This window comes from Lacerta agilis, chromosome 17 (genome assembly GCF_009819535.1).
Source record: "Lacerta agilis isolate rLacAgi1 chromosome 17, rLacAgi1.pri, whole genome shotgun sequence".
In the NCBI taxonomy this organism is placed as follows: domain Eukaryota; kingdom Metazoa; phylum Chordata; class Lepidosauria; order Squamata; family Lacertidae; genus Lacerta; species Lacerta agilis.
Window position 1 is genome coordinate 15,425,241 of NC_046328.1, and position 27,827 is coordinate 15,453,067.

Here is a 27,827-nt window from a genome sequence, read left to right on the forward strand (position 1 = left end):
GGAGTTGTTTGGCGAGGTTCAGAAATCCACCCTCTGCCCTGTGGCCACCCGAAGCCTCCCCCCACCCCACCGCTTCAAATTGTGCAATTTCTCCTAGCCTTGAGCAACACGGTCCTCTCCCCCTTGGCTCCAGCACCTTTTGAAACCGACTGTCAAATCTTAACTTGTGAAAGAAACCTCCTTTGCCTCCTCAAGTGATCAGTGCCTTAAAAAAAACGTGTGGTTGGAATCCGTCAGATCGTGGCATGCATCACACTCCCCTCTCCGCAGCCTCAGATGTGGGTCAACAGTGGCACAAAGTGTGAAGCAGGGAAAGGCTTTTGGATGTGGGTGGGTGGGGGTTACTGTCAGCAGCAAACCTCACAAATGCCATGGAGGTGAGTTTGTTGGTGCTAATGCGCTATTGGCCCACTACTCTCAACTCACTGGGGACTTTTTATTATTGATTGCATTTGTACCCCACCTTCTCCTGCGAGGAGCTCAAGGTGGCCTACATGGTTCTCCTCCTCCTCCTCACTTAATCCCCACAACAAGCTGGAAAGTGTGCAGGGGAAGGCGGCCAAGATGATCAAGGTGTTGAATGGTTTATTTAAGGTTCATTAGTGTTCCACCGGTGTATACCTCTTTAAAAGTTAGAATGTCATCCTATCCATTCTCAAAGAAATCAGCCCTGAGTACTCACTAGAAGGACAGATCCTGAAGTTGAGGCTCCAGTACTTTGGCCACCTCATGAGAAGAGAAGACTCCCTGGAAAAGACCTTGATGTTGGGAAAGATGGAGGGCACAAGGAGAAGGGGGCGACAGAGGATGAGATGGTTGGACAGTTTTCTCGAAGCTACCAACATGAGTTTGGCCAAACTGCGGGAGGCAGTGAAGGATAGGCGTGCCTGGCGTGCTCTGGTCCATGGCGTCACAAAGAGTCGGACACGACTGAACAACTGAACAACAACAACAACAATCCTGTGACCTAATTTAGCAGCTGTGGAACTGTACAACAGGTGTTGCTACATTTATGGTAATTGAGTAATGATATGTTGTATAGAAGGAGTGTTATGCATCTGCCCTGTACCCCTGGCGGGTGGGCTTTTGGCTGGGGTCATGTTTCTGTAAAGTTCTGAAGATGTGGTATACTTTCTGTTATTTTATTTTTCTGTAATTAAAACAAAGCAAATGGTTTATTTGCATTCCATTGTTTATGTGCAGTTTTCCTCAGCGTGATTTCTGCAGCGCACTTGCCCCGCCTAATTACATAACACAAGGGTCTGGAAACCATGCCGTATGAAGAGCGGTCGAGGCAGCTGGGGATATTTAGCTTGGAAAAGAGGAGACGGAGAGGAGATAGGATAACCACCTTCAAATATCTGTCCCGTGGAAGTTGCAGTGGGATTGTTTTCTCCTGCTCCCGAGCGTAGCACTCAAGCCAAAGGGTGAAATTCCGACTAAACACCAGGAATAACTTTCTGATGGTTAAGAACCGTTTGACATTGGAACGGATTCCCTCGTGTGGTGGTGGACTCTCCATCCTTGGAGGTTTTAAAGCAGAGATTGGATGGCCATCTGTCATGGGTGCTTTGGCTGAGATCACTGCATTGCAGGGGGTTGGACTAGATGACCCTTTGGATCCTTTCCAACTCTACAATTCTATGATTCTATGAATGACCTTGTGAGGTAGGTTAGGCTGAGAGAGGTAGTTTCTGGCCTTCCAGGCCACCCAGTGAATTTCATGGCCGAGTGGGGATTTGAACCCAGGTCTCTCCCAGGTCCTAGTCCGACACTCTAACCACTAGGCCACATTCACTTTCCTTTTTGTTGTTGTTGAGAAGTCTCCTCCATCACCTGTTTAGACACCTCTTAAAGGCAACCTCTTTTGCTTGGGCTTTCCACAGTTTTTAAAGCTGGACTGTGTTCCTTTAGGAACATGTTGTTGTTCAGTCGTTCAGTCGTGTCCGACTCTTCGTGACCCCATGGACCAGAGCACGCCAGGCATGCCTATCTTTCACTGCCTCCCGCAGTTTGGCCAAACTCATGCTAGTTGCTTCGAGAACACTGTCCAACCATCTCATCCTCTGTTGTCCCCTTCTCCTTGTGCCCTCTATCTTTCCCAACATCAGGGCATTTTCCAGGGAGTCTTCTCTTCTCATGAGGTGGCCAAAGTACTGGAGCCTCAACTTCAGGATCTGTCCTTCCAGTGAGCACTCAGGGCTGATTTCTTTAAGGATGGATAAGTCTGATCTTTTTGCAGTCCATGGGACTCTCAGGAGTCTCCTCCAGCACCACAATTCAAAAGCATCAATTCTTTGGCGATCAGTCTTCTTTATGGTCCAGCTCTCACTTCCATACATTACTACTGGGAAAACCATAGCTTTAACTATATGGACCTTTGTCGGCAAGGTGACGTCTCTGCTTTTTAAGATGCTGTCTAGGTTTGTCATTGCTTTCCTCCCAAGAAGCAGGCGTCTTTTAATTTCGTGACTGCTGTCACCACCTGCAGTGATCGTGGAGCCCAAGAAAGTAAAATCTCTCACTGCCTCCATTTCTTCCCCTTCTATTTGCCAGGAGGTGATGGAACCAGTGGCCATGATCTTAGTATTTTTTTTTTTATGTTGAACTTCAGACCATATTTTGCGCTCTCCTCTTTCACCCTCATTAAAAGGTTCTTTAATTCCTCCTCACTTTCCCCCATCAAGGTTGTGTCATCAGCATATCTGAGGTTATTGATATTTCTTCCAGCAATCTTAATTCCGGCTTGGGATTCATCCAGTCCAGCCTTTCGCATGATGAATTCTGCATATAAGTTAAATAAGCAGGGAGACAATATACAGCCTTGTCGTACTCCTTTCCCAATTTTGAACCAATCAGTTGTTCCATATCCCTTTAGGAACATAGGAAGCTACCATTTATCTGTCTACCTCTGTACTGTTTACTCTGACTGGCAGCAGCTCTCCAGGGTTTCAGATGCAAAGCCTTTCCAAGCCCAACCTGAAATTGCTGTAGAGGATGAAACCCGCGACCTTCTTAATGCAACATAGATTCTGTAGCCCCTGAACTACGTTGCGGCTTAGAATGTATTTTTAAATGATTAGTTTAGTGGTTTGCTATTGATGGTTTTATTGCAGATTTCAATTTTCTGTACACCACTTCAAGATCTTAAAAATAAAAATCTTTAGCAGTCTACAAGTGTCATTTATTAAATAAATTTTGCACCCTCTGACATATACAGGACAGTGAAATAAACATGACCTTCCTCTCCAGTCTCTCTTTAAGAACTCAGGAAGGTTCACAGATAGGAGACCATTTAAATAGCAAGACGTAACTTGAAAGTATCTACTGCTAACTAGCTCAGGACCGCAATACCTCGAGGACCGCCTCTTTCCATATGAACCGACCCAGACCTTGAGATCATCTTCCGAGGCCCTCCTTCGTGTGCCTCCTCCTCGAGAGGTCTGGAGGGTGGCAAAATGAGAACGGGCCTTCTCTGCAGTGGCTCCCCGTCTGTGGAATGCTCTCCGCAGGGAAGTTCGTCTGGTGCCTTCATTAGACACCCTTAGGTGTCAGGCAAAAACATTCCTTTTAAAGCAGGCATTTTGTTGGTCTGATTTACATTCTATGCCCTTTTAAAATGTTTTTTTTTTGGGGGGGGGGTTGTTCTTATTTTTTATGTATTTTGTGGTTTTATATCTTGATTTTATTCTGTGAACTGCCCTGAGACTCCCGGGTATAGGGCAGTATATAAATTCAATTAATAATAATAATAATAATACCTTCCTGCAGCAGTAGTACCTATTTATCTACTTGCACTGGCATGCTTTCAAACTGCTGGCCTGGCAGGAGCTGGGACAGAGCAACGGGAGCTCACCCTGTTGCATGGATTCAAACTGCTGACCTTCTGATCGGCAAGCCCAAGCGGCACAGCGGTTTAGACCACAGCGCCACCTACTGTGTAGGGGGACAACACCCAGCCCGTAACTCAGCCTTCGTCTATCTGGTGCCATCCTGATTTCCTGGACTTCAATTCAGTGTCGGCTGGGGGCTGATGGGGGTTGAACGACAAAACCTCAGGAAGGTTGTCAGAAGACAGATGCAACGTCCCCCTTGCACTTGCCCCAAATCTCTCCCTCTCACTCTGCATCCCTGGAGAACTGAAGCCCTATTTGGAACATCAGGAGAGCATAAGAAACTGCCTTATGTTGAGACTTAGCTCAGTATTGTCTACTCTACACTGACTGGCAGTGACTCTCTGGGATTCCAGACTGGGTGTGTCCCCAGCTCTACTGCAATGTGTTCTATGTGGGGCTACCTTTGAAGGTGACCCAGAAACTACAATTAATCCAGAATGCGGCAGCTAGACTGGTGACTGGGAGTGGCTGCCAAGACCATATAACACTGGTCCTGAAGGACCTACATTGGCTCCCAGTACGTTTCTGAGCACAATTCAAAGTGTTTGTGCTGACCTTTAAAGCCCTAAACGGCCTCAGCCCAGTATAACTGAGGGAGTGTCTCCACCCCAACCATTCAGCCCTGACACCGAGGTCCAGCTCTGAGTTTCATCGTGTTTTTAAAATTCTGTTGGGAGCCGCCCAGAGTGGCTGGGGAAACCAAGCCAGATGGGCAGGCTATAAATATTATTATTATTATTATTATTATTATTATTATTATGCCCAGGATCGAACCCGGGACCTTCTGCATGCGGAGCAGTTGCTCTACCACTGAGCTACGGCCCTCCCCTCTCAACCAAAGGGCTGGTTGGCTGGGGAGAAGCAAGGTCTCCTGGGATTCCCCTGCTTTCGTTTCATTGGGCAGAGCGGAACCATTCATGGGTGCAGAATAGGGAAAATACGGTGACGTGCTAGCTTCCATTTTGTCAGTTTGCACCAAGAAGCAGAACCCGATCATAGTTGAACCCGAGAGGTTTTATAAAGAGACAGGGAAGTAGTTTTCCGAAGCTGCGCTAGGAAGAAGGTGAGCGGGCTGGAGTCCTTGGAAACGTCCTCTTCTTGCAAGATGCGCCTCTTGGCAGCTTTGCCAGAGAATCAACTTTCTGAATGGGCCTTGGGTCAGCGAGGAACCTGTAGGCATCAGAAGAAGCAGGCAGTGAATGACTGAGACCTGATATGTGGTTACTTGTCTTCCGGCTAAGCTGTGGTGTGTCCCATGTCCCCACGACCACCAGACATGTGTTTGCCACCTTGGGCTCCTTTGGGAGGAAGGTGAGAGATGTAAAAATAATGATTAGGGAAGCCCTGTATCCAGAAGCACAGAATGTGGCAATGCAGGTTCTTTTCTGAGCATTTCTTTTAAAAGCTAGCTTCTACCTTCAAGATAGGCTTGAAAGGATGTGGCCAGTGCCTGCTGAAGTCTCAAAAGAGGGCAGAACGACTCCAAAGATGGTTTGGTTCCTTGTCCCTTCCTATGACTAGCAGGGCCAGGAAAAAAAAAACCCAATCAAAATTAGTTAACGTGAATTTAAGAAGAGAGTGCTGGATCAGGCCAGTGGTCCAGCATCTTGTTCCCACAGTGGCCAACCAGATGCCTTTTATGGGAAACTTTCCAGCAGGACCCAAGCACAATTGCCCTCTCCCGTCCTGTGTTTCCCTGCAGCTCGTATTCATCTCCCACTGCCTAGGCAGAACATAGCCTAGTATTCATTGTTGGCCTTCTCCTCCATGAACTCATCCAATCCGGGTTTTTTTTTAAAGACATCCAAATTGGTGATGGTCATTGCATCCTGCGGTGGTGCGTTCCATAGTTCTGCCTCACTGATGCACATTTCCTCAATCCGTTCAACCCGCACAGCAACGGGTGCTAAGCTGTGGTCCTCCAGATGTTGCTGGATTCCCATCATCCCTGAGCATTGGGCATGCTGGCTGGGGCTGATGGGAACTGGAGTACCACACCTGGAGGGCTACAGGTTCTCCATCCCTCATGTACAGGCTCAGTCCCAGCTCAAGTTTTGCTGGAGCAAGTGGCTCACTTGGAGCTCTCCATGGTCCTTCAGCTTTGAGGGGTGATAGGATAGCTGCCTTCAAATCTTGAAGGACTGTCACATGGAAGGTGGAGCAAGCTTGCTTCCTGCTGTTCTGAGGGGAGGACCCGAACCGATGAACTCAAATGACAAGAAAGGAGATTATGACTAAACACCTCCCACTTGGACTACTGTAATGCACTCTATGTGGAGCTACCTTGGAAGGTGACTTCAAAGTTGTCGTTTCCAACTAATTCAGAATGCGGTGGCCAGATTGGTGATTGGGAGCAGCCGCCGGGACCACATAACGCTGGTCGTAAAAGACCTACATTGGCTCCCAGGACGTTTCCTTCTTTGGAGGTATTTAAGCAGAGGCTTGACAGCCATCTGTCAGGAATGCTTTGATGGTGTTTCCTGCTTGGCAGGGGGTTGGACTGGATGGCCCTTGTGGTCTCTTCCAACTCTATGATTCTATGATTCTATGATTCTGAGCACAATTCAAAGTGCTCATGTTGACCTTTAAAGCCCTAAAGAGCTTCAGCCCTATATACCTGAAGGAGCATCTCCACCCCCATCGTCCAGCACAGACACTGAGGTCCAGCTCCAAGGGCCTTCTGGCGGTTCCCTCATTGCGAGAAGAGAAGTTACAGGGAAACAGGCAGAGGGCATTCTTTGTAGTCGTGCCCACCTTGTGGAACGCCCTCCCATCAGGTGTCAAGGAGATAAACAACTATATAACTTTTAGAAGACATCTGAAGGCAGCCCTATACAGGGAAGTTTTAAATGTTTTATGTTTTACTGTGTTTGATGATTTCTTGCAAGCCACCCAGAGTGGCTGGGGCAACCCACTCAGATGGGTGGCATATAAAACAACAACAACAACAACAACCTTAGAAGATGGTGGTCTCTCCATTGTTGAGATTGGATGGCTACCTGTCATGGATTCTTTAGCTGTGCTTCCTGCATTGTAGGGGGTTGGACTAGATGACCCCCGGGGGTCCCTTCTAGCTCTACTATTCTATGATTCTAAATTTTGATTCCTCTCACGGCCTCATGCCCTGTGGGTTCCATCACCAGACATGACCAACTGAGGGCCTAACTCTGCTGGGCTGCAACAGTGTGGGGATACTTACCTACCCCAGAGAGGGGTTGCTCCCCCAGGGTGTCGATTTGGGTCACTTTAGGACAATCTGAGGCAGCAGCTCCCCGCAACGAGAATTCAGTTTCAGAGTCACAAAGGAATCTGCCCTAGTCGGGCCAATGTTGACAACGGCAATTGGTAGCTTGCCATCGCGGGCCGCGAGTGCAAACTTGTACGCCGAGTATACCTGTTGAGACAGATGGCAAGAGATGGTCAGGCAGAAGTGAGAGAGCTGCAAAAACATAGCAGCTCAGAGGGCCAAAACTGAACTCAACTGAAGTTGTGTTTCCTTGTTTCTCAATTTAATCCTCTTACAGGGGTTTGTATGTTTTGCGGTATTTTATGCATTGTGACTTGTCGTTACTTTTATTGATTGTAGTTTAGTAATTCTTTATTGTAATTGATAAACGTAAACTGTTTATTACAGTCAATTCTTGGTTGTTGAATGTCTCGGGTGCCAAACGTTTCAGAAGCCGAACATGGAAAACCCAGAAGTGACTACTTCCGTTTTCAAACATGACTCAGAAGCTGAACGGCTTCCGAGGTGCGTTTCTCATTTTTTTCAATTGGATTTGCCAGTAGCCCTTTGATCCTCGGTTTTCAAATGTTTCAGAAGTGAAACGGGCTTCCGGAACTGATTACGTTCGAAAACTGAGGTTCCACTGTATTTGCTGATATTTAATTTTACTTTTAGATTCTAATGGATTGTTGAATGTTGCTTTATTCGACATAAGTTGTTTATTTTAAAGTTATTGTGACTATTTTGTATTGGATCAGACTGCTTTTATTAATCTTCAATGTTTTATTATGTTTTTATATGTATCGGAAGCTGCCCAGAGTGGCTGGGGCAACCCAGCCAGATGGCTGGGGTATTATTATTATTATTATTATTATTATTAATAATAATAATAATAATGGAGGGAGGGGAAAGAACAGGTGCATTGCAGTGAGTTGGGTCCCAGCGACTTTACGTTTCTATGATTCTATGAAATAATACATTGTGGCAGACAATTAAATTAACATAAATACGTTCTATGGAGAGTTATCATCTGCTACTTTGTCATTCCAGAATTGCATGTGCAAAGGCATGGATAATTATTGTAATTTTTATCTCTATTATGTGCTTGCATTATATACAAGGCTGTTTCCCTGGTTTTCTTCCGTAACTGTGGGTGATTGATTCTTTTAATTGATTTTTTTAAATTTACATTTCCAAGATTGGGCAATGCATAGTTTTGCTGTTGTCAGCAAAGTTTGCAGTAGTTGGAGATCAACAGCCGCGACCTTGAACAGAAAACTCTTTAAACAAATTGGCCCAGTGGGGAATGGGCATGCACAGCACCCGTGAAATACTGGCTACCAATCAGAACAGTCCTCAAACTTTCTGGAGCCAGGCACACATTTGGAAATGTAAGCCACTGTCCTGGGCAGTGCAAAAAATACCCGTTTCACAGAAGAGAAACTGATAATGGAGAATATTGCTCCCTGTCCAAAAAAAAAGCATAGGAAATGCATAGAAAAAAGCATAGGAAATGGATAGAAAAAAGCATAGGAAATGCCAGATAAAACACAGACAAAAAAATAAATAAAAAATGAGGTGGGCAACAGCATTCCTGAAATCAGGCAACCCCCCCCCCCATCAAACAACAAAAAGTTATAAAATCTAATTTTTTAAAATTGGGAGAGGGACACAGTCTCTCTCCCTGTGTGTGTGTGTGTGTGTGTGTGTGTGTCTGTGTCTGTCTGTGTGGAGGCGGTGTGGTACCCATAGCTGCTACGTTAGGGACCTCAGAGTTAGAGAAGAGGGAGGTGGGGGAGAAAACCAGGGTGGGGGCAGGGAGAGATTAAATAATGAATTGACCTACCCAGTCCTCTACAGCAGAAGGGGCTGTTTAACTGGCTGGCAAAAGCTCCTGAATGTGTGGCTGTTGTTGTTTAAACAAACAAACAAACAAACAAACAAACAAACAAACCTGTCCTTCACCCTAAGCTCGCAGCAATTAAATCACAACTGTTTAAAACAGTTTAAAACAATGACAGAAATAAGGTGGGTCCTAAAAATATACACTCAAATGCCCAACGACAGGGTGAAGAGGTATGTGTTTCACAGCTTAGGGGCCACCACAGAGAAGGCCCTCTCCTGGCCTGCTGCCATCCTGAGCCTCTGAAGGTGGAGGAACTACCAAGAGGGTCCCCTCTGCCCATCTCAGCACCCGAGAGGGTCTGTGGGGAATGAGGTGGCCTTTCAGATATTGGGGGCCTGGCTCATGCAGGGCTTCAAACACTAATGTGAGCACCTTGAATTGAGCCCGAAAACGAGCTGGCACGTTAACACTGCAAGATTTCCCGGCAGATCTCACTTGCCTATAAGAATACTCTGCAGCCAGAGAGCCAGTGTGGTGTTAGGGGGTTGGGCTAGGAGACCAGGATTCAAATTCCCCATTCCACCACAAAGCTTACTGGGTGACCTTGAGCCAGTCCCTGCCTCTCTCAGCCTAATTTACCTCACAGGGTTGTTGTGGGGACTGAAATGAGGAGGGGGAGAACCACGAAAATGCCACCTTGTGCTCCTTGGAGGAAAAAGGCGGGATATGAAAGCGATAAGAAAATAAACCTTACAAGGTTTTTGAGCAGATAGCTGAGACAATTTTGGGAACATGGTATATAAACACCGTGGTTCTGATTCAGAGAACTGTATGCTCAATGCAGCTAAATCTGAATCTGCCTTTGTGGGGTGGGGGGAAGAAAGAGACTGCCTCTCCTCTGCTCCCAGGTCCAGCTCCTCGCTGGCTGTGGGCACCCACCTGCAAAGAGGACCCTGCCACCAGGACCGAATCTGCCTCGCCCAGGCGCTGGTACACAAAGTCCACTTTCTCTTTGCTCACAGAATCTCCAAAGAACGTCACGTCTGGTTTGAGGTTCCCGCCGCACTTGCCACACGGGGGGACGAGGAAAGTGCGCACCTCTTCTTCGGACAGGAAGACGTCGCCGTCCGGGGCCACCCCATGCGCCTCGGCTCTCCAGGTGGGGTTCAAGGCCTCAAAGCGCTCCTGGAGGTCGGTGCGGGGCGTCCGGTCACCGCAACTGAGGCACAAGACCCTGTGAGGCAACATAAAAACATGAGGGCCTGCTGGATCAGGCCAAATGGGGCCTACGTAGTCCAGCATCCTGTTATCACAGTGGCCAACTGCATGCCTATTATCCCATTTAATTCAGCCCTGAGTTTTTTGTTATAGCCATAAGGAGTAGAACAGGGGTCAGCAAACATTTTCAACAGGGGGTTAGTCCACTGTCCCTCAGGCCTTGTGGGGGGGGCGGACTATATTTTTTTTTGGGGGGGGAAATAAAATGACGCAAGAGCACCACAAGCCCTGGTGGCTGCTTACCTGTGCCTTGCGAGCGGCAGGGGCTGGCGGTGGCGCCAGAGGGACGATGAGCAGCATGTGAAAGGGCTCCAGAGAGGGACTGCTTAAAATGGCGGCTGCTCGAGTGCTGGTGCTACTGGCCGCCGTGTGAGGGAGAGGGAAGGAGAGGGAAAGAACACGTGTGCTGATGATCCAAGTGGTGATTCCCGGACCATCCGAGGGCCAGATCCAGAATGCAATTGGGTCTGATCTGGCTGGTCTGTGTGGGCCTTAGTTTGCCTACCCATAGACTAGAATCTTAATTTATTTTAGGGGAAGGGCTGTAGCAGTACAGACAACACTTTCATTCAATGGATCAGTGTTCTGATTCAGCATGGGATAGGTTCCTATTTAAATCAGCACTTTATTTATAAGAACGTAAGAAGAGCCTGCTGGATCAGGCCAATGGCCCAACTAGGCCAGCATCCTGTTCTCACAGTGGCCAACCAGATGCCTGTGGGAAACTGGCAAGCAGGATTCGAGCAGAAGAGCCCTCTCTCCTTCCAGCAAGGGGTATTCAGAAGTGTTGCTGCCTCCCACTGGGGTGTAGCAGAGCCTAGCATTCATGGCTAGCAGCCATCGACAGCCCTCCCCTCCATTAATTTTTTGTAATCCTCTTTTAAAGCCATTTAGGCTGGTGACCATCACTGCCTCCTGAGGGAGAGAGTTCCATAGTTCAGAACCATGAGAACTGGAGTCTTGCTGTATCTATAAGAAAAGGACCGCAGTTCCATAGCAGACTGCCTATTCTGCATGCAGAAGGTCCCAGGTTCAATCCCAGCCATCTCCAGGCTGTGGTGGACCTACATTCTGGGGGGCCCCAAACCTCGAACTGTCATGGGGGCCCCTTCGCAACCAGCAATGAGGTCTGAGGTCTGGGTAACCGTTGTTATCGTCTTCAGTGAGGTTGTTCCATCATAGATCACCCCACTTTTGCAACGTCTGTGCTAATGACTCTCAAACTTTGGGATTGTTGAAATATATGCAACAAAAAATTAATCAATTGTGGTCCTGCGACTCCAAGCACCCAGTCAGATGGGCAGCATATAAATAGTTGTTGTTGTTGTTGTTGTTGTTGTTGTTGTTGTTGTTGTTGTTGTTTTGTTTTTATTCAAGATCAAATGGTAAAACAGCAACAATAACAACCACAGTGTGCATTTTATTTTATTTTTAAATTTATTTATTTGGTTTCTCAACTTAAAATTGTATAGAGATATATCAAACATAAATCATAACAACAAGATTCCAAGGAACCTCCTGGACTTCCACCCTCCCCTTTGTGGGTCCTATTATTAATCATTTCCTCCCATATCTTTTATGATAATCCAAACCCTCTTCCATTATGCCAGGAATCAACCTGAAACTACAAGTGATATTCTAATCCCACTAAAAACTTGAACTGTTTACAATGGTCTTTAAGATAAGTTATAAAATTTCCAAATTCCTTATTAAAAATTTGCTCTTCCTGATATCTAACTCTTCCAGTCATTTTAGCCATTTCAGCACAGTCCATTAACTTCACCTGCCATTCTTCTCTGGTAGGGACTTTATCTTCTTTCCACAATAATAATTTAATAATAATAATAATAATAATAATAATAATAATTTATTACTTATAGCCCACCCATCTGGCCGGGCCTCCCCAGCCACTCTGGGCAGTTCCCAACAGAATACAATGGTACCTTGGTTCTCAAAGTAATGCAAAACGGATTAATCCGTTCCAGATTTTTGAAAACAATCCCTCAAACAGCCATTTAACATGAATTTTACTATCTAACAAGACCATGGATCCATAAGATGAAAGCAGTAAACAATGCACTGCAGTCACACACTCAATCAATCAATCAATCAATCAATCCGTAGCTGGACTGGGTTCCACAGTCACAAAAGCAAAACAAAAAAGAGCCACAAAAAACAAAAATGCTAAATAAATAGCAAAAAAACAGACAGACCTCAACATAATACTCAAAACGGAAGTGTGGCACTCAAAACAGAGCATGTTCAGCTTCCGAAAAAAGGTTCGCAAACCAGAACACTTACCGGCACTTCCGGGTTTGCAGTGTTTGGGTTCCAAGTTGTTTGAGTACCAAGGCATTTGAGAACCAAGGTACCACTGTATTAAAAACACGATAAAACATCAAATATTAAAAAGTGCATTTTAAAGGCACTTGTGGTGGTTATATCTCTTTATGATCACAGCAGTGCAGACCAAACAACTCGCCCCTTTTATTTTTCAGCAAGGGGATTTGTGGTGCCAACAACCCCCACTCCCCCGCTTGCATCTCCGGGACGTGCTCATCCCAGTTGCAAAGTTGCACTCCTCTTTTTCCATCAGCCAGCCTCCCCCCCCCCACACTGCCACTCTCCCCAACCTGTGGATGCAGCCGTGCAGCTCTGTCAAACGCTGGCTGCCGGCCTTGGCGTGCAGGGCGTCTACGTTCTGGGTCACCAGCCAGTGGAGTTTCCCCAGTGCCTCCCAGTTCCTCAGGGCCAAGTGGGCGATGTTTGGCTGGTGGGCTGAAAACTGGGGCCAGCCGACAAAATTCCTGGCCCAGTACTTCTGGCGGGCCCGGGCACTCCGCAGAAATTCGGCGTGCTGGACGGGACGCCGATCTGTCCGGGAGTAGAGGCCCACGCCTTCAGAGCGATAGTCGGGGATCCCAGATTCGGTGGAGATTCCTGCTCCGGTCAACACAAAGAGCCTCTGGGCCCTGCTCACAAACTCCTGCAGCTTCTGAACTTCCGCCGGGTCCAGGGGAGGACTGGCGGGAACAAAGGCCAGGGTCTGGTCAGCCTTGGCCACGGAGGAGTGGGAGCCACGGCAGTGAAGTCCACGGATGGGCCATCCTTCCAAGACCTTCAGGAGAGAGGTAACGCTCATCTAGGTGAGGACAGAAGAGGACAAGTGAAGGATGATGTTTTCAAACTCTGTTCACATGGCTTTTTGTTCGGAGACGGCCTGACCTTTAGGCACAGTGGATACTTGGGATGGGGGCTCCCGAGCTTCGTCTCATGCAGGGCCTGGCCCTGTTTTTTGCCTCAAAGGCTCAGGTGGTCCCAAGAATTTAAATTCAGAGTTGGGGAATGTCCAGTGCTATCATCCCCAAGTACTGGCCACAGGGCCGTCTTAGCCATGGAGGCTAGTGGTGCAGGGAACCACAGCGCCACGTTCTGGAGGGCGCCAGGGAAGAGGTGGAGGCTGGACGCGGCGCCTCCCAGGATCAGCTCGCCGCCCTCACCCACCTCCACCATGCTGCGCTGTGGCTGGAGCCTCCTCCCTGCCAGAGGAGCTGCCCTCCAGCCCTGCTAGCAGCGCTGCACCCGGAGCCTCCGTCCTGCCGGAACAGCCACCCGGAGGGAAACGTGGGGGTAGGGGACACCGGAGGAATCCTTGCACCACAGCGCCAGATAAGCTTAAGGTGGCCCTGACTGGTCACACTGAGAGTTGAGCCGTATCCGGAGGGCCACAGATCGCTCACCCCGGCATTAGGCTGAAAAAACGACAAGCTCCAAGCTCACTAAGTGGCCGAGGATTGGGCTTGGACCTGGGTTTCCCTGAACCACGACACAGCACTTGTTTAACTGTGTGGCACAAGAGGACCACTGTGATCTCCAAGCCTGGATGGGCATCTCACCTGGAGGGCATCTGGTATGGGGAAGGTGCTCAAAGCTTTAAAACGGTGTTTAAGTTCCAAAATTGGACTGTGTTATCAATTGGAGGTGCTGCCCATGCTACTCCCATTTGCTTGTTTTATTGAATTAATCTCCCAGCTTTTCTCCGAGGATCTCAAAGTTGCGTACATACTTGTCCCCATTTTATCTTCACAACAACTCTGTATGGTAGGTCAGGTTGAGAGCAAGTGACTGCCCCAAGGTCAACCAGTGAGCTTCATGGCTGAGTGAGGATTTGAACTCTGGTTCCCCAGATCCTTGCCTGATGATCTAGCCACTAAGCCACAATTGTTCTTAAATTGGCCATTATTATTATTATTATTATTATTATTATTATTATTATTATTACAGTACTGTATTATTATTCATAGCTCTGTTGGTTAGAGCATGCTGCTGATAATGCCAGGGTTGCAGGTTTCATCCCCATATGGGACAGCTTTATATTCCTGCTTTGCAGGGGGTTGGACTAGATGATCCTCGGGGTCCCTTTCAACTTTACAATTCTATTATTATTATTATGATTATTACACCCTCCATCTACAGGTGAAACTCGAAAAATTAGAATATCATGGAAAAGCCCATTTATGTAAGCAATTGTTTTCATTAGCTACTGGAGTTTAATATATGAGATAGACTCATGACATGCAAAGCGAGATATGTCAAGCCTTTGCTTGCTATAATTGTGATGATTATGGCGCACAGCTGATGAAAACCCCAAGGTTGAAATTGTTAATGAGTCTATCTCATGAGTCTATCTCATATATTAGTTTCACCTTTTAAGTTGAATTACTGAAAGAAATGAACCTTTCAACGATATTCTAATTTTTCGAGTTTCACCTGTATAGATAGGCTAAATCAAGGGGACAGAGAGACACCCCGTTTAAAAGTTCTTTTATTATAATGTTACCTATTCCATTTCTTCACTGCTTTGCACAAGAAAAGGTCTCCGAAACCCACTTGATAACCAATTAAAAACACTTAAGAGAGAGAGGGAATGAAATGAAAGTTCCCTAAAAGTGCTCATCCCACTAACGAGAACTATAAAAGGGCTTAGGATTTTTAAAAAGACATGTCCCTCGTTAGCTTACGCAAAGGTTATAGGGCGACGACCCCATTAAATCTGAGGTTGCCTCTGGGGCGCTTGGGGGAGGAACCTCAGAATTTCCCTTCTCTATCCCCCAGCTGCATTTTGGACTTGGATCTATTTTTGTCGGTGCAGCTTTCTGTGAGTGCAGACAGAGGATCGCCGCCTTGTTATGTAACTCTCAATCCCACATGTAACGAGCCAGGGGAGGGGCAAGCAGGAGAAATGGGCATCCTCTGCAAAGGGGACCTGGACCATCTCTCTCCCTCCCTCCCAATGGCGCGTCCTGGGTTTCACCTCGCGGTAAGCGACACGCGACCCTCACCTCGCGCTGCACCCCGGAGGGTGCAATTGACCTCTCTTGCAGCCACGCGGACGGCCACGGAAGCACAGCCTGCTGGGGGATGCAGTTCCCGCAGGAGCCAGGCAGGGGGGGAGGAAACTACAACTCCCACAATGCACCGGGTGCGTGAACAGCTGCAGGCTGGTCGGGCTGGGAAAACCTGCCTTTGCCCGGGTGTGGTTTTTGATCGAATTTTAAAGCCCGGTTGCATTGTGAGATCAGAGAAGCCGCCGGGATCTGTGGAACTTGGGTGGGGTGGGGGGTTCTGGAAAGACCTTCCCCGACCTGGCGCCCTCCGGACTTCACCTGCCATCACCTCCCAGCCAGCATGGCGAGGGGGTGATGGGAGTTGGCAGCTGACAACATCTGGAGGGGAGTTTAAATTTGTTTATTCAATGCATTCGCAGCCCCCACCTTTTTTCCTCTGAGGAGGTCGAGGTGGTGTGCATGGTTCTACCCCCTCCTTCTATAATCTCCCACAACGACCCTGGGAGGTAGTTTAGGCTGGGATGGACTAAGGGAGACCAGGGTTCAAATCCCTGTTCGGCCATGAAGCTCAGTGGGTGACCTTGTGGGCCAGTCACTGCCTCTCAGCCTAACCTACCTCTCAGGGGTGCTAACTTAAATAAAATATTGCGGGGGTGGGGGTGGGGAGCACATAATCACTCCACACCACATAATCGACCACAAGACTCTGCACGGACACACCATTTGAATGGCAATGCCCATCAACTTCGGTGGGTTTGGCCCTCTCAAATATTTTATTGAGGGGCAGCTGATGAAGGGACCTCGGCCCCTAGCAGTTGGCTCCTATGCTACCTCACAGGGTTGTTGGGAGAATGAAATGCAACCAGTGTGGGATGGGGGAAGGCAGAGAACTGTGTACGCTCATCGGAGGAAAGAGGGGAGATAAAGATGGAATGAAAAGTCAGCTCATTAAAACTATAGGAGGGTGCCGATGTTTTTGTGGGGTGTCTGAGAGAGCCATGATACACCATTTTGGGGAGCCCAGGTGCACTGACTGGAGGCAACCCAGAGGGCATTTTTGGGTGCATCGAAGACAAATCAGCAAGGGATCAGAAGCACAGCTTTGGGGACCGGCTCTGTTTTATATATACAGTGGTACCTCGGGTTACAGATGCTTCAGGTTACAGGTGCTTCAGGTTACAGATTCCGCTAACCCAGGAAATAGTACCTTGGGTTAAGAACTTTGCTTCAGGATGAGAACAGAAGTCATGCGGCAGCGGCAGTGGGAGGCCCCATTAGCTAAAGTGGTACATCAGGTTAAGAACAGTTTCAGGTTAAGAACGGACCTCCAGAATGAATTAAGTTCTTAACCCGAGGTACCACTGTATATATAATTTTTATCAAATTTTCTGTTTTATAATTTCAAATACTCACTTTACATCCTTAAGATATCCATGACTTCCCTTCTTCTCTTTCCATGGTTCATTTTACACATCTTAAATCCCTGCATATTTTACAAAAACTATACCAATCAGTATTCCATTACTGCATCCATCAAAACTTATTTACACTGTTGGATTTATCTTAATGCTGCCAGCGTTTTCACAGTACACAATTATTTTCCGCATATTCAATTAACATTTTCTAATCGTCTTTAAATGTGTGTTCTTCTTGTTCTCCTATTCTGTATGTTAAGTCTGCAAGTTGTGCGTATTTGGTCAACTTAAGTTGCCATTTTTCTTTGGGACCTCACTAGTTTTCCATTTTGGGGCTAAAGGACTGGCTCTGTTTATTTTAGGGGTGCTCTAAGCCTGAGGAAGAAGCCATAGCTAAGTGACAGAACAGCTGCTTTGCATGCAGAAAGGTCTCAGGGATAGGAGAGGGAGGATCCCTCTCCAAAATCCTGGAGAGCTGCTGTCAGTCAGTGTAGACAGTGCTAAGCTAGATGGACCAATGATCACACTCAGTATAAGGCAGCTTCCTATTTAATTCAGCTCTGTTTTTTTTTTGTTATAACCATAAGGACTAGAATCTTAACTTATTTTAGGGGAAGGGCTGTAGCAATACAGACAACACTTAAGTTCAATGGATCAGTGGTCTGATAGGTTCCTGTTTATATCAGCACTTTATTTATAAGAACATAGGAAGAGCCTCCTGGATCAGGCCAATGGCCCAACTAGTCCAGTATCCTGTTCTCACAGTAGCTAACCAGATGCCTGTGGGAAACTGGCAAGCAGGATTCAAGCACAAGAGCATTCTGCCCTCCTGCAGTTCCCAGCAACTGGTATTCAGAAGCATTGCTGCCTGGCCATCTTAGCTAGTAGGCATTAATAGCCTTCTTTTCAATGAATTTATCCAATCCTCTTTAAAAGCCATCTAGATTGGTGGCCATCACTGCCTCCTGTGGGAGAGGGTTCCGAAGTTCAGAATCATGAGGACTGGAGTCTTGGTTTATCTTTAAGAAAAGGACCACTGTTCTATAACAGACTGCCTACTTTGCACGGAGAAGGTCTTAGGTTCGATCCCTGCCATTTCCAGGCTGTGGCGGACCTACATTTGGGGGCCTCTGAAGCTTAAACTGTCATGGGGGCCCCCTTTGCAACCAGCAATGGCGTCTGGGTAACTGCGGTGAGTGTGATCTTCTTCAACGGGGTTCTTCCACGACAGATCACCCCACCTTTGCAACATCTGTGCTACCATAGGAAACAACTCCTAGGGTCCAAGATTCCTTTGCCCCCCATAAAATATTTGAGGGTACCGCCCCCCCTCAATTTGATGTGCATTGCCATCAAATGGTATGCCGTGTCTTGTGATTGATTATGCGGGGTGGAGCTTACCTGAGCCCCCCCCCCCGCAATGTTTTATTCAAGTTGGCACCCTTGTGTGTGCTACTGACTTGCAGACTTGGGGATTGCTGAAATATATACAACAAAAATTTAATCCATCTGAGTTGTGCGACTCCAGTTGAGTCTACTAGACCCAGTGCCATTTTTTCTAAAAAATAAAATAAATGTTTAGGGATACTCTCATTTTCCTACTCAAATTGAAATAATGCCCCTCAATGAGGCCAAACTTAGATTCACGAAATGTTTAGGGGTTCCCCCCCCCCGAAAAAAGCACTGAGTAGACCCAAAAAATTTAAGCCATGGGTCCTTCTTGGGGTCCTTTCGGATCCGGGTCCTGAAGCTTAAGATTCATTAGTTTCATAGTAAAACTGCCCCTGTCTCCAGGAGACTCCCGAAATCACCGGACCAGTCAGCACAGACTATTTTGAGCCCAATGGACCAGTGTTGTGACTCAGGCAGCTTCCTGTGGCTTTATGTAACCTCTTGTCTCTCTCTGCCCTGTGTTCCTCTTACGAGCTGACTCTTCCTTGCCAAGCACCAAGGGATGCTCCTCCCTCGCTCCCTGACTGTCCCGCTGCAGCGGTGAAGCGGTTAAGTCACAGAGAGCACTCACTCCTGGGTCCGCTTCTGACCCTGGAGCCTAGGGCAAGCTCCTCAGCCACCGCCAGGGGGGCTCTGAGCTGTCAACAGCCTTCCTTCTCTCTCTCTCTCTCTCTCTCTCTCTCTCTCTCTCTCTCTCTCTCTCTCTCTCTCTCTCTCTCTCTCTCCCCTCCCTTCTCTCTTTCTCTCTCTCTGCCTGCAGGTGCCTTGGAAGTTTCATGCAGGACCCGGAGTCTCCCTCCGTCTTTCCCCAGCCTGAAGTTTTTTTGGGCTGCAGATGAGCAGCAGCTGCTGGGGCCGGAAGGAAGCCTTGCGGGACTCCGGCCAAGTTGGCACCTCCTTGGCCCATTTGGATCAATACTGCAGGGCTGGGGGGGGGGGGAAGAGAGGAAACCCTGCCTCTCTCTCTGCAAAGACCCAGAAGTCCAGGCAGGAGCGATAGCAGCCTCTTCCACAGAGGACAGCCTCTGCCTCCATCCTGCAGCTGATCCCAAGGCTGATGCCCAGTTCCTTGCACGCCTCACTGCTCTCCCTGCCCAGGTAAGGTGAAACCCTCCCAGCTGGAGGAAGCAGGCAGGGAATTAACCGGGTAGGTGGGAAGGGTGCAACAAAGAGGCTTTTCCTTTGCAAACCTAACCCCCCTCCTCCGCACCCCGGATTCTTGGTGTGTGTGTATGGGGAGGGGGGGTGGAATCTAAGAAAATGATTCTTTTTTTTCCGGAAATCTCAGCTAAAACATAGCTTCTGTAGTGCTTGCGATGAGAGATGCCTTGATTGAAATCTTCAGCTGCTGTGGGGAGGAATAATCCAGCCTCTCTCTGTGTGCGCTCCCAAAAAGCTGCAGTGGTGTCCCCCCCCCCCCCGCGCGCTGTTGTTTGGGCTCAAAACCTCCCCTGTGCTGCAAACAGCTGTGCTGCAACAAGGAGACTTTTTTCTTCTTTTTCTTTTACTCCTCTTGCTCTCTGTTTTCCCTGTGACTGACTGGCAGTGGCAGGGACTCTGAACCGTCCGCTTCCAGCCCCGGGTAATAAACATAATCAGTTGAAAGGATCTCTCTCGCCTGCGGTTCATGATGGATACCGCTCCTGCGTAAAACATCCTTGGTGTGTGTCACGAAGTAGGAACACAGGAAAGCTGCCTTGTACGGACTCAGAGCGCTGGTCTATCTAGCTCAGTATTGTCTACACTGACTGGCAGCAGCTCTCCAGGGTTTCGGGGGGGTGGGGTGGGGTTCATTACCTGGAGATGCTGCCGGGGGTTGAACGAGAGACATTTTGCATACAATGCAGATGCTCCTCCGTTGAGTTACAGCCCTTCCCGTAATGCATAGATGCATAGGAACCTGTTTTGTACTGAGTCAGAGCAGGGATCCTTCCAGCTCAGTGTTGTCTGCACTAACTGGCAGCAGCTCTCCAGGATTTCAGGCATCCCTGCCTGGGGTTGCTACTAGGGATAAAACCTAGTTCCGTCTGCTTGCAAGGCAGATGCTCTACCAAGGAGCTACAGCCCTTTCCTTAAAAACAAATCAAGATTCTAGTCCTTATGATTCTTTTTTTTTTTTAAAGAGCTGAATTAAATAGGAAGCTGCCTTATACCTTATGGGGCAGACTATTGGTCCATCTGGGTTCAGTACTGTTTACTCTGTCTGGCAGCGGCTCTCTAGGGTTTTAGGCAAGGGACCCTGCCCTGGAGATGCCATTGGGGATTGGACCTGGGACCTTCTGCATGCCAAGCAGGTGCTCTGTAAAGCCTTTCCCCAGAAAAAAAAGTCAGGAAGGGAAAAGTGAATTAAAAATTCTTTTTCTTCTGCTCGGCTCCATCATTATAAATTATTATTCTTACTACTACTACTACTGCTAATAATAATAATAATAATTTAAAAACCCACCCCACGGAATTGCAAAGTCTTGTATTCTTAAACATCTATGCATCAGCCCAAAATACATGACCTGATTTTAGAAAGATGCTAAGCATTCCTCTGCATCTTTCCTTGACTCAATGATGCCTCTGGGTGTGCCAGATTTTAAGGAGGGCAGTGTGTGTGTGTGTGTGTGTGTGTGTGTGTAGATTCTGGCTGAGTATTGAAAGGACTCATGGATTTGTTTGCTGGGGATCCCACCACTCCACAAATAACACCTCTTTGCTTGCTTCAACCTCAAATATGCTTCCATTACCATAGGATAAGCTTGATGCTTTAATGTGCAAATGATGTTCTGGCTAGTGATGGGGGGTGAAACTAGATTTAGTTTGCTTTTTGGAGGTAAAGTTTTTAATTATTATTCCATTTTACAACGTATATAAAACTCAGAGAAAGTTTAGTTTGCACTGAAAGACGAGCTTACCTAAGTCACACTTTCTGAAGCACAGCAGTCCTTTGAAATGTGCACGTCTCTGCATTGGTGTGTAGAAAAAGGCATATACAAAATTAAAATCTGTCTGTCTGTCTATCTATCTGACTGTCTACTGTTTATCAGTGAAATTAACATACAAAAATGCATTATTGTATCAGGAAAAATTGCTTGCAAAAATGTGCATATTAGTCAAAACTGCGAACGAGGTACCACATTTGCCCAAATGGCCCAGCTTCTGCTCCCCTGTAGGTTGAACTGCTGTGATACTAGAATGGGCAACCCAGGAGGAGAAGAGGCAGGGAGCACTTTGGAAAAAGTGACTGAGGGTGACCCAGAATACCAGAAGAGTTGGGAGGGAGCTCAAAGGTCATTTAGTCTTTGCCATTGAAGGAAGCTCACTGCGATGGCGTCCCTGATATAAGACCTTCCATTATCTGCTTAAAAGCTAATGATGATGATGATGGAGTGTCCACCACTTTCTGAAGTCATCTGTCCCCCTGAAGAACATCTTGTACAGCCCAGTAGTTTTGGAAGATGTTTTTTATGTTTTGGAGTATATTGCCAGCAATGCTGAGGTATGGCAGAAGATGTGTTGGACTGTTTTCTTGCCTCGATAATGGACTGGGTGAGAGCAGGGCTGGATTTAGGTTTGATGAGGCCCTAAGGCTGTTGAAGGTAATGGGGCCCTTTATATGTCCAGCTGTCCTTTGTCAACAACAAATTGTCACTGTTTTTTTGTGTTGAATATATGCTACATGGTAATTTATGGACCTAATTACATCATAGGAGCCTACACAACACAAAACACTGTTGCTGTATGTAGGTTTTTGTTTATTTGCTTTTTTATCTTATATTTAGGAAATGTACATCCAGGTTTGTTTTCTTTAAATTTTTGTGTGGCCCTAAGCTATGGCTTGTTTAGCTTATACGTAAATCCCGCACTGAGACAACATACTGAAGCTCAATCCAGATAAGACTGAGGAACTGTTAGACGGTGGTTGCCTAGACCAGAGTTTCTCAACCTTTTTTTTTAGTCCACAGCTCCCTTAACCAACTGCATTCTTTCTGTGGCACCCCTGTGGGGCTCAGGAGCCCAGTTATGTCACCCCTCGCCTGCAGAGCTGGCAGCCTCTCGCCTGTTTTCAAACACCCTCCCTGGTGGAGTGTTGCCTCAGCCTCCTCTCTTCTCATCTCCCCTCTCCTTGGGAGTCCTCTGGGCAGCTGCTGCTTCTGCCCCTTGTCTCTGAGCTGCCCCACCCCTGCCCCAAAGAGAGGGGCCTCCCAGAGGCATCATTTGCCTGTGGAGCTTATAGCCATGGCTGCTGTGTAACCAACAGCTGTGCAAGCTTTTGGGAGGCCGAGACGTGAGAGGGCATCAGAGGAGGAAGAGAAGGAAAGAGGGTCAGAGGCCAGTGTTGCCCGCAGCCAGGGGCGTAGCTGGGGGGGGCACACACCGTGGGGAGCGGCACTTATCGCACCCAAGCCTCGCGTTTCACCCGGGAGTGACACGGTGGCTTGGGTGCCTGCAGGCTCCACGCTGCCCAAGAGGGCACCATGGTGCTTGTGTCTGCCTGTTGCCTCTTCCTCAGGTTGCCACCCTACAACTGAGCGGGAGGTGGTGGGCGGACTCCCTGCAGGCTCTGCACCACTTGAAAAAGCAATGCGGGCCTGCAGGGCACCAGCGTGGAATGCTGCTCGGGCACCGGGATTGTGGCGCGCCCTGGCCCGTCCTGCCCCGAGGGCGCCGCTTGCAGAGAGCCCAAGCGGCTAGCTACGCCACTGCCCACGGCACCTCTGACCATCATTCAAGGCACCCCAGGGTGCCACAGGACACTGGTTGAAAACCACTGCCCTAGATCATATGGATGGGAGGTTGCCTGCTCTTGATGGGGTTACACTCCCTCTGAAGGAGCAGGCACGTAGCTTGGGGGTACTCCTGGATCCACTGCTGTCACTTGAGGCTCAGGTGGCCTCGGTGCTGCCTTCTATCAGCTTTGGCTAGTGGCCAGGCTTTGCCCCTATCTGAACAGGGACAGCCTAACTTATGTTGTCTATGCTTTGATAGCCTCTAGGTTAGATTACTGCAATGTGTTATACATGAGACTGCCTCTGAAGATGGTTCGGAAGCTTCAGCTGGTGCAGAATTCAGTGCCAGGTTGCTCACTGGGGCAAGATGGTTTGAGCATATTACACCGATCCTGGCCTGACTGCCATGGCTGCCAATTAGATTCCGGGCCCAATTCAAAGTGCTGGTTTTGACCTAGAGAGACTTAAACACCTCAGGACTGCAGTACCTCAAGGCAGTGGTGAAGGAAGTCTCCGCACTGCCCGGGGCGGCGGCACCCCCCTGGGGGCGGGGTGTCGCGACAACACGACGCACGTCGGGACGGGCTGCATATGCATGGAATTTCCAGGCATGCGCAGTGCATCCCACCTGGCGCTGCTGCTCCCGCGGCAACTGGGGAAGCCGCTGGGCGAGCGGCGGCTCGTAGGGCTGCCCCGGCCGTCCGTGGAGCAGCATGGGCGGCGGGGAGTGGCAGTAGGGGGCTGCCAAGTGTCACCCCCCTCCCATGGAACCCGGGGCGCACCACCCCATTGCCCCGCCCTTGCTACGCCACTGCCTCAAGGACCACCTCTCCCCTCATGAACCAACCTCTTCTGAGGTTCTTCTTTGTGTGCCTCCTCCATGAGAGGTCCGGAGGGTGGCAACATGAGAATGGGCCTTTTCTGTGGTGGCTCCCCATTTGTGGAATGCTCTCCCCTAGGAAGCCTTTGTTACATATTTTTAGATGCCAGGCAAAAACATTTGTCTTCTCCCAGGCCTTTAGCTAATTAAACAATCTATGGCCTTTTAAACTGTGTGTGTGTGGATTATTGCTTTTGTTTATTACTATGCTGCGTAAGTGCAAGGGTGCCAATATTTGTTGGGGGGCAGATGAGCCTCGCCCCACATAATCGAAAGCATGATGTGGTGCACCCCCCCCCATTTAAATGGCAATGCCCATCAACTTGGGGGGAGCCCAGACCCCTCAAATATTTTATTGGGGAGGGGGCAAAGGCACCTTGGCCACAGGAGTTGGCTCCTATGTGTACGTTTGTGTTTTTATATTGTAAATTGCCCTGTGATCTTTGGATGAAGTAAGTAAAAGTAAAACTTTATTTATTTGCATAGCCTACAGGCCATTGCATCACTTTGGATGAAGGGTGCTATAGGAATTTAAATAATAATCATGTGCTATAATGGTTGTGTTGAGTCCCACACTAGACTTCAGAGTGCCCACATTGTCTCCGCCACCACTCAAAATAGCAGCAACTCATGCTGAGCTGCATCAGGCAGCCTCTCTGAGGGCAGTGAACACTTCCGAGTCCCTGTGTGGAAAGAGATGGCTTAGAGGCCCCAAAGGACTGCCCACCTCTGGAGGATCCCAGTGGAAAGGAGGTGGTCTCCCCAGGCCAGTGACTCATGCAGGAGGATTCCTCTTTGCCGGTCACAACCTCTGGGGTCTGCAAATGCTTTGGAGCTCACAGGAGGAGCCTTTAATTATTCAGCTTCTTTCAGCTCATGATATATTCTCTCCAGGAGCTCCGTTTGGGTATAACGAAGGCAAGCAGGATTTATTTTCTCTTAATTGAGAAAAGTAGCATTAAAAATGACGACCTGTAAAGCCAAAGTCAAGGTAAGAGGGATGAGGGGTCTAATAAGGCTTCAAAAATGTTTTTGAACATAGAGGGGTTTTTTATATTAAAAAAAACCTCTCTGACAGAAATCCAATGTTTCAGAAAGGATGCTCCATGTGAAATGGGCACCTGGTGTAGAATCATAGAATTGTAGAGTTGGAAGGGACCCCAAGGGTCATCTAGTCCAACCCCCTGCAATGCAGGAATCTCAGCTAAATCATCTTTGACAGATGGCCGCCCAACCTCTGCTTAAAAAACGTCCAATGAAGGAGAGTCTACAACCTCCTGAGGGAAACCGTTCCACTGTCAAACAGCTCTGTCAGAAAGTTTTTCCCGATGTTTAGTCAGAATTTCCTTTCTTGTAACTAGAAGCCATTGGTTCGAGTCCTACCCTCCAGAGCAGGAGAAAACAAGCTTGTTCTATCTTCTATGTCAGGGGTGCTGACGTGGCCCCAGGTTATGGGTCATGGCGTCATGCGCCCCACAGCCTCAGAACCTGACTTCTGGTTGCACCAGAAGTCGGGTTCGGAGGTTTTCGCAAGGCCTCGGGCAGCATCTCTGAGGTCTCATGAGACCTTAGATGTGACCTCTGGCACATGGGGGGGCCTCTGTGGTGTAGGTGCTGAGCACCCACAACAAAATTTTTGTGGGTGCTTGGGCCCACAGGGCCCCCTGTAGTTGGAGCCCCTGTTCCATGTGACAGCCCTTGAGACATTTGAAGATGTTTGTCGTATCTCCTCTCAGTCTCCTCTTTTCCAGGCTAAACATACCCAACTCCTTCCACTGTTCCTCATAAGGCTTGGCTTCCAGGCCCTTGATCAATTTGGTCGCCCTCCTCTGCACACGTTCCAGCTTGTCAACATCATAATATAATAATAATTTATTATTTATACCCCACCCATCTGGCTGGGTTTCCCCAGCCACCCTGGGCGGCCTCCAACAGAACGTTAAAATGCAATAATCTATTAAACATTAAAAGCTTCCCTAAACAGGGCTGCCTTCAGATGTCTTCTAAAGGTCTGGTAGTTGTTTTTTCCCCTTTGACATCTGGTGGGAGGGCGTTCCACAGGGCGGGTGCCACTACCGAGAAGGCCCTCTGCCTGGTTCCCTGTAACTTGGCCTTCTTAAATTGTGGTGCCCAGAACTGGACACAGTATTCCAGGTGTGGTCTGACCAAGGCAGCATGTGCTTCTTTAATGATGGGATTTTGCTTCCTGAATGGAAATGGAGAGTGAGGCAGCAGCAGCAGCAGCAGCAGCAGCAGCAGCAGCACCAGCGGCTGGTAAGCAGAACCCAAGAAGACAGATAGAGCCTGCTCGATCCGGCCACTGGACTGCCCAAGCCCTTGTCCTCTTCTCACAGTGGCTGCCCAGATGCCCCAGAAGGAAACCCGCAAGCAGGACCCAAGGATAAGGGCACTCTCTGCTCCTGTGGTTGCCAGCAATCGGTATTCAGAAGCGTTGCTGCTACCAACTGTGCGGGCAGAGCACAGCCATTCTTTTCTTCCTGGTGGGGCTGCCTCAGGACAGTGTAAGAGAGGTCATAGCACCACAAGCCAAAGGCACCGAGAGACTGTATACAAGTGTTTATGCACCAATGCTAAAAGCCTCTGAGGAAAGATGGCGGAACTGGAGTGCTTGGTTTTAGCAGATGACATCGATAGGCAACAGAAAACTGGTGGGACAGAAAGTACCCAGCAGTACACAGTTATCTCTGGAGATAAACTCTATAAGAAGGACACAGAAGGCTGCCCTGGAGGTGGTGTGTCTCTGTACATCAAAGACAACATTGAGTCCATCAAGTTTGAAATCCCCAAAGGGGTGCACCCCTACAAAGGATCGTCGTGGGTGGTGATGCTAGGCCCCAATAGTAATTGAGTGCTGAGGATGTGTTATCATCACCCGCCCCGCCCCCCCGATCAAAACACTCAGAGAGATCTTGAGACAAAGACGGAAATCAAGGAAGTACCCAAAAGCGAAGGAATGGGTGACTTCAACCAGTGGCATAGCATGGGTTGCCAGTGCCCAGGGCTGCATGGAGGGGGACGTGGGGCGTGAGAGCGAGGAAACGGACGGAATACCGTAGGCATGTGCAACCCGCTGCCTATTACAGGGTCAGTGTCACCCAGGAGATTGCAGCCCCAGAGATAAGAAAAGAAGAGCCGTTCCGTTGTCTGGAGAGGTCGTTTCCTGGTTCTCACGGAGAAGCCGTTTTCAAAGGAGCCCAGCGACGGAACCGCATAGCTGTGTTGAAGCAGCACCGGGTGTTGAAATTTTGCACCTCGTAACAATTTTGCGCCCGGGGCAATCACCCCTGTGTGCCCCCCCCCATGCTATGCCGCTGACTTCAACTATCTTCGCATTTACTGGCTAAATATGTGTTCCATTCACGACAAAGAGGCAAGATTTCTTGAGACCCTTAATGGTGTCGCTTAGAACAGTTGATGTTTGAGCCAAACAGAGAGGCGTTGACCTTGGACCTTCTGGGCTTTGGCTGCTAGCCTGTGACCTGAACCGTCTTGGATTTCATGGCTTCTCAGATAAGTGCACCATAACACTCTGCACTTGTGAAAAGCCAGTGTGGTGGTGTGGTTAAGAGTGGCAGACTCGTAATCTGGGGAACCGGGTTCGTGTCTCCGCTCCTCCACATGCAGCTGCTGGGTGGGGGAGGAAGGGAAAGGAGAATGTTAGCCGCTTTGAGACTCCCTAGGGTAGTGAAAAGCGGTATATCAAATCCAAACTCTTCTTCTTCTTCTTCTTCTTCTTCTTCTTCTTCTTCT

At 48.3% G+C, this 27,827-nt stretch overlaps 2 protein-coding genes across 5 annotated transcripts in view; one reads left to right on the forward strand and one right to left on the reverse strand.

The window, feature by feature from the left end:
- Nucleotides 1–4,667: 4,667 nt before the first annotated feature.
- Nucleotides 4,668–15,665, reverse strand: SIRT4 (sirtuin 4). Of its 2 annotated transcripts, none has more exons than XM_033136061.1 (5): nucleotides 15,589–15,665; nucleotides 12,880–13,388; nucleotides 9,908–10,202; nucleotides 7,096–7,290; nucleotides 4,668–5,066 (listed from the first exon to the last, which is right to left on the reverse strand). In XM_033136061.1, the coding sequence occupies exons 2-4, from the start codon at nucleotides 13,386–13,388 to the stop codon at nucleotides 7,138–7,140; spliced, it is 957 nt and encodes a 318-aa protein (XP_032991952.1). In that variant the 5' UTR covers nucleotides 15,589–15,665; the 3' UTR covers nucleotides 4,668–5,066; nucleotides 7,096–7,137. The 2 variants fall into 2 exon arrangements, with proteins under 2 accessions (XP_032991952.1, XP_032991953.1); XM_033136062.1 differs by lacking the exon at nucleotides 15,589–15,665 and adding an exon at nucleotides 15,087–15,193.
- A 3,756-nt stretch (nucleotides 15,666–19,421) lies between these two features.
- The window catches only part of AIFM3 (apoptosis inducing factor mitochondria associated 3), a 42,638-nt gene continuing 34,232 nt past the window's right edge, over nucleotides 19,422–27,827 (forward strand). The window contains exon 1 of one of the 3 annotated variants that reach the window (XM_033135899.1): nucleotides 19,422–19,559. The gene's annotated coding sequence lies outside the window, so the exon portion shown is untranslated. The remainder of the gene's footprint in view (nucleotides 19,560–27,827) is intronic. The other 2 variants (XM_033135901.1, XM_033135902.1) reach the window with 2 other exon arrangements.

What these genes read in the sequence shown, in the direction of transcription:
- SIRT4 (XM_033136061.1), bottom strand. Translation starts at nt 13,388, where the DNA reads ATGAGCGTTACCTCTCTCCTGAAGGTCTTGGAAGGATGGCCCATCCGT. An exon ending in CTGCACGGCTGCATCCACAG is followed by an intron (nt 10,203 to 12,879) that starts GTTGGGGAGAGT and finishes GTTGCCTCACAG; the next exon opens with GGTCTTGTGCCTCAGTTGCG. An exon ending in TGGCAGGGTCCTCTTTGCAG is followed by an intron (nt 7,291 to 9,907) that starts GTGGGTGCCCAC and finishes CTGTCTCAACAG; the next exon opens with GTATACTCGGCGTACAAGTT.